Source organism: Diachasma alloeum, unplaced genomic scaffold (genome assembly GCF_001412515.2).
Source record: "Diachasma alloeum isolate Michigan unplaced genomic scaffold, Dall2.0 Dall_scaffold_00715, whole genome shotgun sequence".
Classification (NCBI taxonomy): Eukaryota; Metazoa; Arthropoda; class Insecta; order Hymenoptera; family Braconidae; genus Diachasma; species Diachasma alloeum.
The window spans coordinates 20906-40524 of record NW_021680846.1 but is presented as its reverse complement, the minus strand read 5'-3'; the positions used below and the strand labels follow the sequence as shown (position 1 = coordinate 40524).

Genomic DNA, 19619 nt, shown 5'->3' with positions numbered 1-19619 from the left:
GAAATCTGCTAACGCCGTAAACCATCCCTTCTAAATCAATAGATTTCAAAAGAAGGCTTATTGGACCGGTAAACCGCGCATTTGATTTGCAACTCTATCAGGGTCATTACAGTAAAAATTATGAACAACCACGCACATCTTCGTGGTTCACTTATGTGTTATGTGTTGAGAGACAGGACTCACAAGGAACACTACGCAGGTATCCCCCTCCGATTTCGATGAAACTTAAATATGTTATAGGGGACCCGTAAGAAAAAAAAAACTCCAAGAGAATTAGAATTTAGCGAGAATAAATTTCCGCTTCAACCAGCCGGGAATCGAACCCGGGTCTCCCAGAAACGCGCCGGGCACTCTTACCGAGTAAGCTACCGGGAACCACAGAAATTCACTCTCAAATTCACCTCAAACACCGCCTAACCTCCTTTAGGCATTAAAGAACTCTAAGGGATACGTATTTTTTTTTAGCTGCCCATATTGGGTTTTAGGGGGTGAAAGTGCTCTCTGAAGTTGACAACCTCTCGGGGTCATTTTTCGATTGCACACATAAGGAAGCTTTTTAAACAACTCTTTCGCAGTGTATCATGAAGGTCACAAGGAATGATGAAAATGCGAATTAGAACCGTCTCCGGGGGGGTGAAATATGGAGGGTAAACTACCCTTGTGAAAATTCATTTTTCTCATAGAAAAAAAACGTTTGATGGAAATCCCATGGGACAAATTCCATTTGAAAAAGTAGAAAAGAATACAGAATACCTGTTTTGATTTTTTTTAATCGAAATTTAAAACTTAAAAAAATAGATTTTTCGTGAATTGCGAAATTTCAAACTTTTTCCTATACAAAACGAAGCTTACGGCTAATGATAAAGAAAACCATTGGGACAGGATCCAGGAGTGGTGTCGGGGAGGTTAACTACCGTTGGGAGGGGGGGGGGGNAATGATACTATTGACTTTTTTTCTTTCAATCTGACCCCAATTGTGAAATAAAACAATTTTAATGAGTGGCGAACCTCGAAAAGCGGGGCCGTCCTCACAGCGCGACCGAACTCGTAAGTGGAAATTCTCGGGCGACGTTGCCGCTTCAGTGCGAGTGGCCGTAGAGTGGGGTGAAAGTGCCGGGTCATCAAGCGGTATGGGTACATTGGTGAGTAGATTTATTATTTTTATAAAATTTTCAAAGAAGATTACAAAAAGAAAAAACATTATTTCAACAAGTCTGATACCTGTTTGTTGTCATAATTAGAATACTGTCTCTGATGGTAAAATGCGGCATGTAGAAAGAGGTTAGAAGTGCCTGAGCAATTTTATGGAGACGAAAATCCCTTTCTTATTTTGTTTTTTTAATTTTATATTATAACATTGAAATAATTCTCAATTTGCATAATCCAATGACGACAGTTCTTAAAGTAAAAATCTTCCGAATATTTTGGAATGATTAATTTAATTCATTTCAGTTTAGAAGTCGTCCCACGTGTTGCGAGCACGATAAAAACAACTTGATGAGCTAAACCAAAGTGAGTACGAGTGTCGTTTATTACTTTGTGATCAAATCAATTTATCTATAGCTTTCAATGACAAATTTTCTGGGACTAATTCCAATTTAAAATCATTCCAATCACCTTTTTCTCATGAAAGTGGTGAAATTATAGAAAAATTGAATTCCAAATTTTTGTAGATTGTGAATTTTTATCGTAAACCAGACATTGAGAAAATATTTTTCATGAAAAAAATAACTAGGAGAAGTTGATATTCAAGTAGTCGAGAGATGGAGGATACCAAGTAAATTTTTCCTGCCAAAATCAAATTTGGGTTGTCCCAAAAATGATTTATTTTAGAGAGAAATGTCAGAGCATCATTTTTATGGAGAATTTATAAAGCAACAGAGAAACTTTCTTCTTCTCCCTAAATGAGTGATAAGCTAAATAATTTGGTATTTATAAACATTAAATTTGTTCAGAGATATATCAAAATATAGAACTTTTCCTAATTTCAGAAAGAATGACATCTAAGAAAAGACTAAACGTGAGACCCAGTCTCAAAGATATCGATGAGGATGCGCTGGAGGATCTGGGCGATGATGAGGATACCGACTACTCTGACGCCGAATTCAACTCTGCGAGGATCAGAGTGATAATTCTGAGCACTCCGATCCAGGAGAAGAACCCCCAGTCGTTACCCGTATAACTCGCAGTTCTAAAAGTCCTCGATTAGTAGTACAACAAAAGAGTATCCCAGCAACTACTCCAAAACCAGTTCGAGACCTGGAGAAGAGACGTATGTCTATGAGAGTGATCGGTCCAAGGAAACATGCTAGAATTTCTCCCCAAAAAGTATCTGAAACTCGAGCTTCATCCAAAAATCGACCATCCAACTCAAGAGACCGATCGATGAAGGAGCTGAGCTCCAGTCTTCAAGACACATGCAGAGAAAGCGTCGATGATCATATAGAAAAACAGTATTTCATGGGTAAAGACGGAATAACTCGATGGGATGTGCAACCACCCCCGCAAACTCAACATCGTCATCACAATGTATTTAGTGAAACTCCAGGTCCAAAACGTCCAGCAAAATTGTGTCAAACTCCGCTTCAATGTTGGGAATTATACTTTCCTGATAGAATTATCAATCGACTCGTTGAATTCACGAATTGTAAATTAGAAATCATCAAGGCAAAATACGTGAGAGACAGAGATTGTCCTCCCACCGATGCAATGGAGCTTCGTGCAGTTTTTGATCTGCTCTATCTGAGTGGAAGCATGAAAATGTCACACGTTCAAGTTAATGATTTATGGGCAGATGATGGTATTGCCCCTGAGTTTTTTAGAGCTACTATGAGGAGCAATCGATTCCTCCTGCTTCTGAGGGCATTGAGGTTCGATGACGTTGACACACGGCTTGAGCGGAAAGCATTGGATAAATTTGCACCAATTAGAGATCTCTGAGAACATTTCAACAGGATATCGGAGGCATCCTATACTGCTGGAGAGTGCGTCACAATCGATGAAATGATGATGGCATTCAGGGGTCGGTGCAGTTTTCTGCAATATCTTCCATCTAAACCAGACCCATATGGGTTGAAAAGTTTCGCAGTTGTCGATGCTAAGACTTATTACACAATCAAGATGGAGATCTACGCTGGCAAGCAGCCTCCAGGTCCGTACCAGGTTGATAACAGTGCTGCAAGCGTAGTGCAGAGAATTTCGGAGCCTATTGTCAATGCAGGGCGTAACATCACCATGGATAACTATTTTACATCGATGAAGGTTGTTGATAGCTTACGGGAAGATGCTCGCACATCAGTTGTAGGTACACTGAAAAGGAATAAACGCGAAATTCCTCCCGTGTTTATTGACACAAAGAAACAAGTACTTTACTCTAGTAAAATTGGACATAGTAACGGGAAAGTTCTAGTTTCGTACAAAGCCAAAAAGAATAAGACAGTTTTGATGATTTCTTCGATGCACGATACTTGTCATATCGATCCAGCCACTGGAAATCGGATGAAGCCTGATGTGATTATGTATTACAATAGTACCAAAGCTGGAGTCGACATTGTGGACAAAATGAAAGCTTCATATAATTTCACGATTGCACGATTCAGCTGTCGATGGCCCCTTACAGTCTTCTTCCACTTGCTAAACATTGCTGGTATCAACGGCTATGTCATTCACAGTGCAAACAAACAAGAAAAAATGCGCAGAGCCGATTTCTTGAAAGTTCTTGCAAAGAATCTTATCAAACCTCACATGGAGAGACGATTGAAAATCAAGACCCTGCCAACTGTACTTCGAAATTCAATGGAAAAATGCCTGGGTCGGACTGGAAGTAAAGGGGCCGAGCAAGAAGATTCCACTGGGAAATCAGAACGGTGTCACTTTTGTCCATCACGTAAGAACCGAAAGACTCAAAGCAAATGCTACAATTGCGAGTTTTCTATCTGTGGTGAACACACAAAGAAACTGTGTCGAGCTTGTTACGATAAGTATAATGGCTATGATGACTATTAAATTGTACAGTGATGATCGTATAATTTAATTGAAGGTGATACTAGGCATTAGGTGTGAAGAAGGTACAGGTTGATTCAAATATTAGTTGGATAAATTGTCTAGGCAGAATGTCACGTGATGAGAAGATGGGAAAGTGAATATTTGACACAACTGAAAGTTGGGAAAATTTCAACAAGTCAAATTGTTATTTAGTCTGTTCATTGAATGAGTTAGATACTTTTATTGTACGTACTAAGATTGAAAAATCAGAAAAACTTCCAAATGAGAGAGATATGATGATAATATTTTCTGAATAGTTTAACGAACTCAAAGAATAGTCAAAACTAAGACATAGGTATTAGAGAAATCGTTGGAGATAGAGACGATATATGTTCTGTTTTTATATCGAGTTATGTTTGATTTTAATTGAAATTTACGTGAATTTAGGATCTTAAAACAAAAGATTCAGACAAATAAGATGAATAAATTCTACAGAGATTCACCCGTTATTGAATTGATAGATAGAATGATTGGGGTCCTTTCATATCTTATAGTTATCTCGAGGAAGGAGAAAAAACTTCCAAATGATAGACTTATGATGATCATAATTTTTTGGAATGTTTGACCAACTCATAAAATGATCAAAGATAGAAATAAAAAAAAGATAGAGTTTTTTATTTCATTTTTTTGAAGAGAGATGGTACAGAAAAACTTTTATGTCGTTTTTTTTTCTCTAAGTAAATTATTTGAAAAATAAACTTGAATTGTATTAGATTTTATGAGACGATTTCAGAAAGAATACGTTGTTAATTAAACTGTTTGAACTGTTGAAAAAAAATGACTATTAAGCTGATGAAATATTGTGAAAAAACCATGAATAATAAAAATTCATTACTTGGATCAATTGGTAATTTAATATTTTCGGAACCTTGCCTCTCATACGAAAATTTGAAATATGTAATGCGCGCGCTGAGCACACGAGTGCCGGTACGTAACGACTGGCAATGCCGAGCTCGAAAAAGCATTGCGGGGAAATGCTAACGGCGCGACCAACGACGTTCGGGAGTTTAGCGCGACCAATCTAGTGTTAACAATCCTCATGGTATTTTATCGAATCGATCGGAGCAACCTCATTCATTTTCGAAAGAAATCAGTAATGACCATGAATCTAAAAAATTTCACCGAAGGCCAGAGTAGAGATTCCATTAAATGGCTTCCATTTCCAATTTGAAAAAATGAGTTATGATGAAATATTTTGAGGAATTCAAATTTTCATCTGTATATGAATATGGATGGGTGGTACAAAGAAGAGCCGATGATTTTGTATAGTAAATACTGGATCGATGATGAAATGTATTTCGGTTGCTCTTATCGCTTCGATGTGATATCGTTTTCAATGAGACGTAAATGGCGACATATGACAATACCATTCTGTTTGATAATGCAGAACCACAACTGAAGAAATTCGGGAGTTGTAAACATATTGATGCAAATGGGTCATTTGTTATCTGAGGATGAAATTACTTTGATCAATATAACTTATACGATATCAATGTTTTTCATTTCCATCCCTCTTGTGAATTACAATCAGTCTATGAACATACATCGAAGAGAAAAGTAGTTTTTCGGTGAGTGTCGTGATCTATACTTGTTCTACCATGAAAGTTAATCCGATCAACGTTATCCGACTTCTGATGGCAACATTTGAAGTTCTCAATCTTGCTGAAACACCCGTGAACAACGAGGAACGTGAATTAGCAGACACGTTCGAAAGGATATTGATTCAATCAATGGAGGAATATAATGGAGTTGAAATGATCGAAGAAACATCCCTGGATTTTCAAGAGCCTTATAAAGATATCGAAATGATAGCGGTCGAGGATAAAGAATTTCAACCACATACAGAAGAATCACCTGACAGTTGTTCGGAGGAAGAGGAACCTGTAGATTTCGAATATGAAAAGAATGCCATTGACTTCTGGAGAAGTGGAAAAAAGAAGAAGTATCTCTCTATAGAAACTGTTTCCCATTGATTCAGGAAGGTGAAATCGCGTAGACAGTTACGACGCTGGGCGAATCAAATCAATAAAGGAGGGACATACATGGAGAAGTTGAAACGCATTTCGGAGTACACATTAAGGGGGTCATCCCATGTGGCGGCCGGTTTTTGATGCTATATTTGGGAATTTTTTGTGGGGAAATGAACGAAGTGACAACATCGAAATTTTTACTACATATTTATTGGCATTCCAAAATAACACTCTATTTTTTTGGGACAAAACTCATTGACACATGCCGAGCTATCCAGCGGCAAAGTCAGTCATGAAAAAAAGGGGTAAAACGGTATACACGATTCCGAGAGTGCTGATGATCTGAAATTAAAAAATAAAACGGGTTCTCAATCTGTGAAGGTTCAGCTATCTGTTGAAATAGGATTTTTCAAAAATATCAAAAATTGAATTTTTGGCAGGCTCTTGAAATTTTTTTTAAGAATTTTGATGTTTTTTTTCGACTATTGCCTTAACAAAAAACTAGTTTAGATATCGCAATTATCCTAGTTCAGCAGATGCATAGANTTGAAATAGGATTTTTCAAAAATATCAAAAATTGAATTTTTGGCAGGCTCTTGAAATTTTTTTTAAGAATTTTGATGTTTTTTTTCGACTATTGCCTTAACAAAAAACTAGTTTAGATATCGCAATTATCCTAGTTCAGCAGATGCATAGACATCTACTGAGTAACTCTTCCAAATTTTGTTGAAATCCGTTCACTAGATTTCGAGTTATCGTGTCAGCCAATTTCGAAAGTGCAGTTTCGAGAAAAACGCGTTCGAAGAATTCACATACCATTATCCGGTATTGAGTGTTTGGCCCAATTCACTGCTATAACTTTCGAATGACTTCGAATATCGCAAAAATACTTCGTACACATATTCTACGATATATATAGATGGAATTAGTGTAAAAAAAAACAAGCAGGGGTTCGAACCTTTTTGGCCGAAGCCATCTGACCGTTACTTTATGTGTTATAACTCTTCTTCTTTCGTTCATTTCTACCAATTCCATTGGTAGTAAGCTTCCGAATGGATCTGTAGTAATTCTATTAAAGAAAGAAAAAAAATGGAAATGCCTCCTGATGATAAAACAGAAAAACGGAAATATCTCGAAAACTTTGTATGAATGGGTATATATATTTTGATTGATTCGGATAGAAGGTATTGAAACGAATATTTTGAGAAGAAAAAATTGAAATCGGTTGCGTAGTTTTTAAGCTATTGCACATAAAAGGTTTTCAGAGAAAGTCGAATATCTCGGAAACTACCCATGCGATTCAGCTTATTTTCAATGGGAAGGATTGTTATCATGAGAGGAAGATTCTCTCCAAATTTTAAGTTGATCTCTCAATTTTTGCACAAGCTACAGTGATTACAAGGATTTTTATGAAAAAACAGAAAAACGGAAATATCTCGAAAACTTTGTATGAACAGCCGTATATGTTTCGATTGATTCTAATAGAAGGCATCGAAGCAAATATTTTGAAAAAAAAATTGAAATCAGTTGCGTAGTTATTAAGATATTGCACATAAAAGGTTTTCAGAGAAAGGCAAATATCTCGGAAGCTACTCATGCGATTGAGCTCATTTTCAATAGGAAGGATTGTTATCATGAGAGGAAGATTCTGTTCAAATTTCAAGTTGATATCTCAATTTTTGTACAAGCTAGAGTGATTACAAGNTTGTTCAGATTTCAAGTTGATATCTCAATTTTTGTACAAGCTAGAGTGATTACAAGGATTTTTATGAGAAAACGGAAATATCTCGAAAACTTTGTATGAACGGGTATATATGTTTTGATTGATTCGGACAGAAGGCATCGAAACGATAATTTTGAAAAAAAAAATTGAAATCTGTTGACTAGCTTCGGAGATATTAGCGAAAAACGATTTAAAAACGAATAGCTTTTTCTCAAAAACTATTTGATCAATCGGGCTGCACTTTTGCACAGTTAGTCCTTGTTAAGGTCTATAATCTGAAAAAATTTCAGATTTTTTGGAATAAGTTTAGCNGTTGATATCTCAATTTTTGTACAAGCTAGAGTGATTACAAGGATTTTTATGAGAAAACGGAAATATCTCGAAAACTTTGTATGAACGGGTATATATGTTTTGATTGATTCGGACAGAAGGCATCGAAACGATAATTTTGAAAAAAAAAATTGAAATCGGTTGACTAGCTTCGGAGATATTAGCGAAAAACGATTTAAAAACGAATAGCTTTTTCTCAAAAACTATTTGATCAATCGGGCTGCACTTTTGCACAGTTAGTCCTTGTTAAGGTTTATAATCTGAAAAAATTTCAGATTTTTTGGAATAAGTTTAGCCAATTAACTGCTCAATTTTCCAAAAATTTACCACCGTAAAGGTGGCGATGGACATTGACATCGACAGATGTGGTCGCCAAACTTCGTATTTCTGCGTTTCAGACCATTCTACATCATTTCCAATCAAAATTAGAGAATGTGAAAACAGCACGATTACAATGCTTCCATTCGGAAGCAAAAAAACTAAATTAATTGATTAGCATTAAGTAATTATAAATCGACGGATGGATGAAAAATAATTAATTAATTGAATGAATAAGTTGAAAAACAAGTTGATATCTCAATTTTTTCACAAGCTAGCGTGATTACAAGGAGTTTTATGAAAAAACTGAAAATCTGAAATATCTCGAAAACTTTGGATAAATGGTATATATGTTTTGATTGATTCAGATAGAAGGCATCGAGATGAATATTTTGAAAAAAAAAATTGAAATCGGTTGAATAGTTTCTGAGCTATTGCAGACAGAAGGTTTTCAGGGAAAGTCGAATATCTCGGAAACTACTCGGTCGATTGGGCTCATTTTCAATAGGAAATATTGTCATCGCGGGGGGAAGATTCTGTCCAAATTTCAAGTTGATTCCTTCATTTTTGCACAAGCTAGCGTGATTACAAGGATTTTTATGGAAAAACTGAAAATCTGAAATATCTCGAAAACTTTGTAGGAACGGGAATATATGTTTTGATTGATTCAGATAGAAGGCATCGAGACGAATATTTTGAAAAAAAAAATTGACATCGGTTGGCTAGTTTCGAAGATATTAACGAAAAACGATTTAAAAATGAATAGCTTTTCCTCAAAAACTATTCGATCGATCGGGCTGAAATTTGGCATAGAGTTAGTCCTAGTTAAGTACTATAATCTGACAAAATTTCAGATTTTTTGGAATAAGTTTAGTCAATTTATTACTCGATTTTCCAAAAAATGACCACCGGACAGGTGGCGATGGACATTGACACCGACAGACACGGTCTCCAAACTTCGTATTTTTACGTTTCATATCATTCTACATCATTTCCAAGCAAAATTAGAAAATCGAAAAATAGAACGATTACAATGCTTCCATTCGGAAGCAAAAAATCGATTTTTTCAACTCGACACATAGGATGACCCCCTTAAAGAATATGAAGAATGCTATCGATGCAGGTTTGATCGTCCACGATACTGACCTCCGAAGGTGGGCCCTGCAAGCCCGGAAGGAAATCGGCTTCGAAGACGTTCGTTTTACAGCTTCGTCCAGGTAGTTGCATTATTTCAAACGAACACACCGCATAACATCCCGGACAATTAACAAATTCATCACCAGAAAAACATTAGAGACTCGGGAAGAGTGACAAAAAGAAGCGGATGAATTCCTCCTGAAAGTTCGGTGTTATTGGGATACGAATGGTCCAGAAAACATTTATAATACTGATCAAAGTGGTTTCCTATTGGAAATTCATTCAGGGCGAACGTTAGATGAAGAAGATACTAAACAAGTAGCGTGCGTCGTACAATCGATAACTTCAACGACACATAGTTATACAGTACAACCTCTGATTTCTGCTGATGGAAAATTACTTTCACCTCTCTTCCTGGTTTTCAATGAACCTTCTGGAACTTTCGGTCCAATAGTGGAGCAAAATCTCTTCAAACCTGCGAATGTGTTCATCACCGCTTCAAAATCGGGAAAACTCACTTCACGTATGACAATATTTAACACCTAACAAACATGATATGTTGTATACAATAATTAGGATTATTATCTAGTACTTGATTTTTCAGAGCATTTCAAAACCTGGTTGAAGGAAGTCTTTTTTCCAAACGTAGGTCCTCGAAATCTACTGTTAATCGATTCCTGGAGCGGACACTGTCCTCAAGTCGTGAAATAAATTACTCCTTCGGATAAAGAATTATTAACTATGTTGATACCAAAGGGCACGACTGGAAAAATTCAACCCCTTGACGTATATGGTTTTAGGATATGGAANAGGTCCTCGAAATCTACTGTTAATCGATTCCTGGAGCGGACACTGTCCTCAAGTCGTGAAATAAATTACTCCTTCGGATAAAGAATTATTAACTATGTTGATACCAAAGGGCACGACTGGAAAAATTCAACCCCTTGACGTATATGGTTTTAGGATATGGAAGAATTGTGTTCGTCATTTTTCGGATAGTGTCATCCTAATGGACTATGATATTAATTTACATTTGCGGAACAATATCATAAAGTTACAGTCTTTAGTCCATAATCAATTATCATCACCAAGGTATCAAAATTTATTTCGTTATGCTTGGTTTCAGAGTGGTTACATTTCTAAAAAACCAGATGAATTCGAAAATCCTGTCGATTTTCAATTCGGCCAATCATCTCATCCGCACTGTGATATTGAAGGCTGTTCCAATATTGCAGTAGTCAGATGCTCATGGTGCAAAAAATCACTTTGTTTGCTGCATTTTTTTGAAGAATATAATTTTTGTACGCATTACGTCCTCTAATACTATCTATACTGTAGATTGATCCCAACAGAAAGTATGCTGATTGAGAACATAATACTAGAAGGAATAAATGGTCTGAGCTTCTATAATAATATCAATGTATATTCTGAATTCCATCATTTGGGGATTACTACCATCATTGTTTCCTTTCCATATCGGATCTTCATTCAATCCTTACCATTTAGTTCGGACTATGGTACTGTGATACAAGTAGACGGATAATTAAAAGGTTGTAATTCATATACAACTAGCAATGGACATTTTCATGGGTTCAAATTTCCATATTTCTTATCATTCTTTACTCTTTCAAATTAATTCTCTCCACTAATATAATTAAAAGTAACTCCCAGAAAGGTTATTTAGCCTCCAAGTGTTACTTCCAGAGACTCATCACTCATCTTTTTTATGTACCAAAAAATCGAAGACTTGTATATAATAAAAAAAAAAAGTATTTTACTTTCAATTTTAATTTGGGGAAAAGAACCGCAGGATGTGCTTTGAATTGTCTCATGCTTTCGGACGAAATGTGTTTCGTAAAATTCTTATCGATATTTTTTCTCCCTTATTAAACAAAATTCCCCCCCCCCCCAAAGGGTAGTTAACCTCCCCGACATCACTCCTGGATCCTGTCCCAATGGTTTCCCTCATCATTAGCCGTAAGCTTCGTTTTGTACAGGAAAAAGTTTGAAATTTCGCAATTCACGAAAAATCTATTTTTTTAAGTTTTAAATTTCGATTAAAAAAAAATCAAAACAGGTATTCTGTATTTTTTTCTACTTTTTCAAATGGAATTTATCCCATGGGATTTCCATCAAAAGTTTTTTTTCTATGAGAACATGAATTTTCACAACGGTAGTTTACCCTCCATATTTCACCCCCCAGAGGCGGTTCTAATTCGCATTTTCATCATTCCTTGTAACCTTCATGATACACTGTGAAAGAGTTGTTCAAAAAGCTTCCTTATGTATGCAGTCGAAAAATGACCCCGAGAGATGGTCAACTTCAGAGAGCACTTTCACCCCCTAAAACCCAATATGGGCAGCTAAAAAAAATACGTGTCCCTTAGTTTTGGGTCCCCTATAACATATTTAAGTTTCATCGAAATCGGAGGGGGACACCTGCGTAGTGTTCCTTGTCAGTTAAATAGTGAAAAATTTCACATAAACATTCAAACAAATTTGAAGTGACTTATAATTGGATATATTTGGATATATTGGAATGACACATTGAACTTGCCTAGAGGCATCGCTGCTCCGATTGTTAAATCGTTATTATTACGAGGAAATCGTAAAGGTGAGCACTATAGCAAAATTTATAATTAACTCGAATTTTTCCGTTGAAATCATCTATCTTTCGAAAATTATGAGACTTTATCGTTATCTCTCTCTCTTTATTCGAATTCTTAAATTCAATGTGTAAAACTGAATAATTTGTCTGAAACATCCAATTTAAAATATATTGAATAGACTCCGGGGAGTTCTGGTCGAAAATTCTAATTTTCTTATGATTTATAGAACCTATCACCTTTTTCAGAAATTATTGTTCGATTGACTTTTGTAGGAGATGTTTATCTTAACGGCTAGGATCCACTAAATTAAATTTGGACACTAAGGTAAATCTTCCGAAAAACTCGAGTGAGACAGACTTCCGTCAGTTTGTCACAGTTTTTGTGTCAGAAGTGGGATGCCTATCCCACTACAATAGTTGGTCGAACATAATTTCCTTTGTGTGAATAAACTTAACATTACTGTTTGGATAATTGTAGAATCGTAGGAATTGGTGATTAAAATTGAAAATGCCTGAAAACGGTGGGGATAAAAATGGCCAAAACGGTAAGGAAACTCCAGAGCAAACTGGGGAGCCCGTCAGGACCACTCAATTAAATAATACTAGAGTAACATTAGGCGAAAATACCACCGCTGCCAGTGCGGATTTCGTTGAATATTTACATGCTAGAGATACTTTCAATACAATCCCAAATTTTAGCGGCCATCCAGATTCCTCTGTAGATTTCCTCGACTTTGAAAGCGCTATAAAAAGATTTTACCATAAAGTACCGCCTCAGAATGCTGACCTTATCGCTGCTATACTCGATCGGTTGCGTTTCCCTGCTCGAGCTCATTTGGAAGCCATCACTGTACATTCTACTGACGAAATTTTGAGTTTGCTTGGTGAAAAATACAGGAAGCGATATTGGCAGGCCTATTTCGAGGAGAAAATAGCAAATATGTATCCGGATAAGTACGAGGAAGTAGATGATTTCAACCTCCGCCTTAATAAAATCGTTCCTAATGCCGGAACGGCGTTGCAACTTCTCTATCCTGAACATCATGAGGTTCTCACAAAATTAATTGAAGATAAAGCACTTCGAAAATTTATGAAAGTAATACCTCCAGATTATAAAGCAGAATTAATAAGACTTAGGATCACTACGCTCCAGGGAGCCTTAGAGAAATTGAAACCTCTGATAGAGGAGGATAGAGACTTTGCATCGCCTATGAGAATTCATACAAATTCGAATCGTAATAATGATCGACGCAATGACTCACGATTCCATGAGCGATCTCACCATGATAATGACGGCCGACCATCAGCTGATCGTTCAGTTCGTTTCGACGATGAGCGACGTGAACGTGAGAGGTATTTTTTTGATGGTCTTAGCGGTAGGTCCTCATGTGAAAATTCTAGGGACAGGATTTCTCGTGAGAACTATAGTGCAGGAACTTCGTCTCAGGTAATAAAGGATCGCGTAGATCATCGTTGTGATTGTTCTAATGATCCCAATAATCGCACTGAAAACGTAACGGCGGGTATATTCTCTCCGTGCCCGGGAGACTACGAGCAACGGGAGAAATCCAATGAGCGATCCGACGGTAACCACATCAACTCTCAACAAGAGCGACGAGGCTCGTCGCGCAACCCCACTCCTGATAGAAAATCTAATAGTCGGTGTGGCTCTTTAAACGGGGAAGGCGCTCATCCTTCAACGGTGAGGACGAGCGAAGCCAAGGATCAGCCCACCGTCTGTGTCGGAGATCCTCCGCAGAGTAAAAAAGTAACTAACCACGTAAAAGGGACGTGCCTGGTTGTTAACATCAAACACCAACGCGGTGTTTCTTACCTTCAACGTCTCATCAACCTTCAGCGCGGTCAGGCAGAGTTTTTAATAGATATGAGGGGGGAGGCTAGTTTGATTTGGATACGAGCCTTACACCCCGATGCAAAAGTAGATCCTACGGAAAAATTGTACGTTGTCGGTGCCGGGCTTCGGATAGTCGAAACGTACGGAACCATAGAATTGCTCATCAGACATCTGAAACATAAATTTCATGTCGTCTCAAATCCAACGGGTGGGTATGATGGATTGATAGGCCGACATTTTTTAGCTCCTTTCGGATGTACGGTATCATTTGCATTATCAACTGTTGCGTTAAATGATCACGTGAAGTCGGTCATACCTTTCCGTATGAGTCTACCGCCTTATCTGAATCCTCCAAAATGTCCGACTACTTGTAGTTCAGAAGAAGGTCCTATGGTACGTTCAGAGTCAAATATTTTGAAGGGTAATTCTGGACTGTTCTTATTGGATACTGGCTCTGCCTTGAACATTATTTTGCTGGAGGCAACGACTGCTGAACTGACCTCATGCGAAAAGCGGAACCTGTGCGGCGTAAGAGGGGGAGATGTGCTGATTCTCGGTACAGTTATCGTCGACGTCAACGGTGTTCCCACATAATTCAATGTTGTACATTCACGGTCCCCAGGAGAGTATAACGGGATAATAGGGAATGATTTTGTTCCAACTAAAGCCGAAATATCCTTCCACATCAATCCATGATCCTTAACTCTGCTCCTCATAATCCTATAATATTCCACCGCGAACTAGACCCGTGCAAGCCTATTAACATACCTCCCCACTCGGAATTGAGAATTCCAGTAGAGTCGAAAACCCCTATGACTGGACGTAGTCATTTTCCCACGACACAAATCACTAAGGGGCTCGTTTTGAAGGAAACGGAAGTAGATCCTGAGTCTCCCTGGTCTAAGGAGAACATCTTTTGGACAACAGCAGTCAATGAAAATAATGAGAAGATCACTTTGCGTATCCCACCTCAAGAACTCCATCCACTGGCAGTAGTAATGAGTATCTCAGAATTAGAAGGCCTAGATTTGTATCCCGATGTCTTCGGAGAACCGGACCTGGAATATAATCTCACGGAAACACTCGAAGAAACAAAAAAAACTCGAGAGCAATACGTTACTGATATCCTTACTGTTGGAGAAATGAATGCAGAAACTACAGCTTGCATCTCTGACAGTGTAAAAGATTCTCTTCACCTTTTTACACTTCCAGGGGAACGAAGTGGGGAAATTAAGGAAGTAACTTCTACTATCAGGACTAAGGACCCTGAACCGGTGTATGTCAAGCAGTATGCGATCCCGGAAAAACTCAAGGATGAGGTAGCTAAACAGGTCAACGAACTGTTAGATCAAGGCAAAATTGGCCCTTCCAGATGGTCATATAATTCACCGATTACAATGGTCCCTAAAAAACCGGATTCCAAGGGAAGGAAGCGCTGGAGGATGGTCGTAGATTTTCGGTTGTTGAACAAAAAGACGATTGCTGACCGATATCCTCTACCGAGGATTAGATCAGTGCTGGATAAATTCAAGCAATCAAAAATTTTTACCACCCTATACCTGGCAAGTGGCTTCCATCAAATTTGCATGAGTGCTAAAGATCAAGAAAAAACAGCTTTCGCTACACCCCAAGGCCACTTTAAATATCTGTTGATGCCCTTTCGAATGGAAAATGCTCCAGCTATTTTCCAGAGAGCCATGGATACCATGTTGAAGGAACTAATCGGGAAGGGCATAGAAATGTACCTGGATGATATCTCTGGATGAACTCCTGCGGGCTCTGTTTGAGACTGGAGACATTTGGCAGTACTCCATAGATAGATAAGTGTCGCATGCTCCGGTCCGAAGTAACGTACTTGAGATTTGTCATCGAAAAACATGGAATACGCCCTGATCCCTCAAAGGTAGAAGTCATAACTACCTTTAATACCCCGACAAATAAATCTGAGCTGCGGAGCTTTATGGGTATGTGTAATTATTTCCATCGTTTTAAGGCATGATTTGCGCCCAGATCCACGTCTTTGCAGGAGCTGTTGAAGAAAGATGCGGAATGGAAATGGGGGACCCGACAAGAACACGCGTTCAATGAATTGAAAGTTTTTATGTCTAACGAGCCATTCGTGTGGAATAGGCGCTATACTGACGCAACTAGACGAAGCTGGAGTAGAAGGACCCATCGCCTATGGTTCTAGGGCCTTGAATGGACCAGAGACGAGATATACCGATGAAGAACGTGAGTGCCTTGCAGTGGTATTCGCTCTGAATCACTTCAAGCCATACTTGTATGGCAAAACTTTCAAGCTGTATTCTGAAAGCTCTGCTGTACTCTGGTTACAAGACCATTCGGATTATACGACACGAAAAGCCCACCTTAAGATAAAAACCACTGGGTTCGACTACGTCGTACATCATCGCACAGCCAAGACGAAACAGGTAGCTAAAGCCTTAGCTACAATCCAGTCGACCTACCAAAAACTGACGAAGAAGTGGCTGAGTTTTGTACAATGCCTTTTGTACAATGCCTGGTTACACAATGCTTGGAAGAAAGGCAGCACTGTCTCTGAGACCTAGAGCAACATCTGTATCAGGAGGTGCGCCAGCAACCAAGGGTCCACAAGCAACGCGAGGGAGAGGTAGACCACGAAAGGACGCTTCCGCTATCACTATGGAGGCTGGAACAACCCCCGAAGTCCCGCAAGCCGCTAAGAAACCCACGGCAGTAAAAACTTTAATGCCAGGCAGCACAGTGAAGCCGCATTTGGCCGCACCATCACCAGGAGGTCCAGTGGCTTCACGATTGAGGTCTCGTACCAGAACCAAAACCATCTCTGGGGCTCCGAGGGTAACCTATACCGAACCTGAAACTAGCGCAATAGAGGAGACAGAGGACCCTCCAACGACCTCTCATCAAAAGTATGAAGGCGACCCAAATTCGCCTCCGATAAGACTTGTCTCCCCTCTTCCACCGCAGTTTGGTGAAGACTCGGATGATGATGACGTATTCGATCTTCCTTCGCTGCCCAACAATGCTATTGTGGAAATTTCCAAAGATCCTAGGAAGGACTCCATCTCAGCAGAACTTGACATAGACGAGCCGCCGCTGGTACTTGATCAGGATGATGCCCATACTGGGACTTCGTATTCACCGGCAGGGCCTGAAAGAAAAACCCTCCAACGAACTCCTGCTTTTTTAGAAAGCCTTCAGAAATCCTTCCTGGCCCTTGATAAAAAACATCAAGAAAAGGGTTTTGATCTCTCTGAATTTGAGTCCGAAGAGGAGGAAGAAGAAGAGAAAGAAGAAAGCGAAGAAGACGAGGAAGGGGAGGAAAAAAATTTTGGAGAAGACGATCCTACTATCAGGACAAGGAACAAACGTAGAGCTAAAAAAATTGCGAAGTTACTTGCAAGTATGGAAAACTTGGAATCAAGTCTGAATAAATATCTTGGGAAGACACCTGATCCCTCGCCAGAATTGCGAAATTTATCAGAGGAATAAGAAGCGTCCACGCTAACCCAGTCTGGCTCTCCCCACACGCCCAAGACCCCTGGAAAGACGGAATTGGAAATACCACCAGCTCATTCCATCATCCGTAAGCCTAAGCGGGTGTCATTTCTTCCAACACCCAAGCTAGGAGAACTACCTGTGGCCAAGTCCAGTCCGTTCATCGAAGTATCATCAAATCCCCAGGTAAATAATTCGGTGAAAAAACTTCGATTTTCTCTACCACCAATGTCCACGAATCTTGAGCTGGAAGGTAAATCGACACCTGCATCAGATGTCATCGTAGATGCTCCACGGGTGAATAAAGCCGGGATCTGTCTTCAACCTACCGCAAGTGACTCCGAAATGCTGGAAGACGTAACAAGGGGGGACGCTAACCCGACTCCAATTCCCACCACTGTATTACAACCGGGTATGATAGAGACAGACGCCGGTCTCACTTTCCGACGTGGTCATCTTGTTCATTTCCTCGCAACTAATTGCGAAATTAATAGCCCTGTTGGAAAACTCCTCCAATCGGTAAATTTAGTCGATGTGCATGAACTAAGGCGTTATAAACCCGTCATCGGTGATGTCTTAGTTACTCCAGTTGGTAACTATAAAACTTTTACGGTGATTGTAAAGAATCATCATACCCAAAGATCTTATATCAATGACGTATTGTCAGGCTTATCACACCTTCGTGACGCGTTACAACACTATCGGATAACATCCTTCCGAGTAGCGACCAGCGGTGACGAAGTAAATAAATTGGACATTCGCCCGTTACTCGAGGAAGTATTCGAATCGTATCCGGTGCAGATTTATTTATGTCACGGAAAAATTGAAAATCCAAGTGAGGAAATACGTTTCCAAATTATCCGTGAAGCCCACAACAGTCTAGTAGGAGGTCACAAAGGCTTCGTTAAGACCTGTCGTAGGATTCGAGAAAGATTTTATTGGCCGGGCATTGCTCAAGATGTCACAGAATACATCCGTCACAGTCACACGTGTCGAGAACAGAAACTTTCGCGAATAAAAACTCGTCAACCTATGGTGATTACGAACACGCCTCTGGAAGCTTTTGAGAGAGTTTCCATAGACACCGTAGGGCCCCTCATACGTACGCCCCGTGGCAATCAGCACATACTTACCATTCAAGATAACCTAACTAAGTATTGCTTAGCCACAAACTTAGCTCTCCCAGACTTGCATATCGAAACCATTGCAGAACCCGAGTCGAAATTCTGTTCAGGTCTCGATCAGAAACTGATCAAGTCCGATCCGAAATTCTGATCAGGCATGTTACGCCTCCACCTTATGTTTTTCCACTAGGGAAGCTCTGGCCAGTAGCCTCTACGCAGTGCATGGCTCACCCAAAACACTATTGTCGGATAGAGGAACCAGCTTCACTAGCAAGATATTTGCGCAAGTGTCCGAAATATTTAACGTAAAATATGTGATTACATCGGGTTATAGGCCGCAGACCAATGGGACCCTTGAACGAAGTCACCACGGGGAGCACGTGTAAATATTTTCCGTCAAAAAACCTTCGTCATAAAAACTTGGTTTTTTGAACTTTTGCGATTACAACGTTTGTCATAAAAAAACTCTTTCAAAAACAACTTCTGTACAAATAACTTTGTTAAAAACCTGAATATTTTTTTGTGTTTTTCCGTTTTTGAGTCCTGTTGTTCGTGATTACGCTAATCGTTCGTACATAAAATATTTGAAAGGAATTGTTCTGAATATCACCCTTTAATTGCATAATTTTTTTTTGTCTGCTACTCATTTATTTTGTAAATAAAGTTTCGTTCAATTTCATTGATAGTCGTTGGTTTGTTTCTTTTATCATTGATTATTTTTTAGGTGGTTTTTTGAGTTGTTTTTTCATGGAATTTTTTATGAGAGAAGTTGTTTTTGGGTTGAGTTTATATAACGAAGGTTTGTTTTAACCAAGTTTCTTTGTCGTAAAATTGTTTTGACGGAGTTTTTTTGACGGAGTTTTTTTGACGGAAAATATTTACACATGGACCCGTCACCACGTTCCCGTGGAATATTTACCAACTGTATTGGAAAACATGGAAGAATGGGACTATGGGACTTGGTCCTCCCATTTGCCATGTTCTCTTATAATACTTCGGTACACTCAGC

General features: G+C 38.8%; 2 protein-coding genes across 2 annotated transcripts; both read left to right on the top strand.

Moving 5' to 3' along the window:
• Positions 1–2385: 2385 nt before the first annotated feature.
• Positions 2386–4005, top strand: LOC107044375 (piggyBac transposable element-derived protein 4-like). The gene is made up of 2 exons (XM_015266236.1): positions 2386–2870; positions 2955–4005. The coding sequence occupies exons 1-2, from the start codon at positions 2386–2388 to the stop codon at positions 4003–4005; spliced, it is 1536 nt and encodes a 511-aa protein (XP_015121722.1).
• Positions 4006–16649: 12644 nt separating this feature from the next.
• On the top strand, positions 16650–17480 carry LOC107044374 (histone H3.v1-like). Its single transcript, XM_015266235.1, has one exon. The coding sequence runs from the start codon at positions 16650–16652 to the stop codon at positions 17478–17480; it is 831 nt and encodes a 276-aa protein (XP_015121721.1).
• The last annotated feature ends 2139 nt before the right edge of the window (positions 17481–19619 follow it).

Excerpts from the sequence above, each read along its gene's own strand:
- LOC107044375 (XM_015266236.1), top strand. The coding sequence starts at position 2,386 with ATGAAGGAGCTGAGCTCCAGTCTTCAAGACACATGCAGAGAAAGCGTC. Across the intron at positions 2,871-2,954 it reads CTGCTTCTGAGGGCATTGAG|GATATCGGAGGCATCCTATA; the intron begins GTTCGATGACGT and ends ACATTTCAACAG.
- LOC107044374 (XM_015266235.1), top strand. The coding sequence starts at position 16,650 with ATGGAGGCTGGAACAACCCCCGAAGTCCCGCAAGCCGCTAAGAAACCC.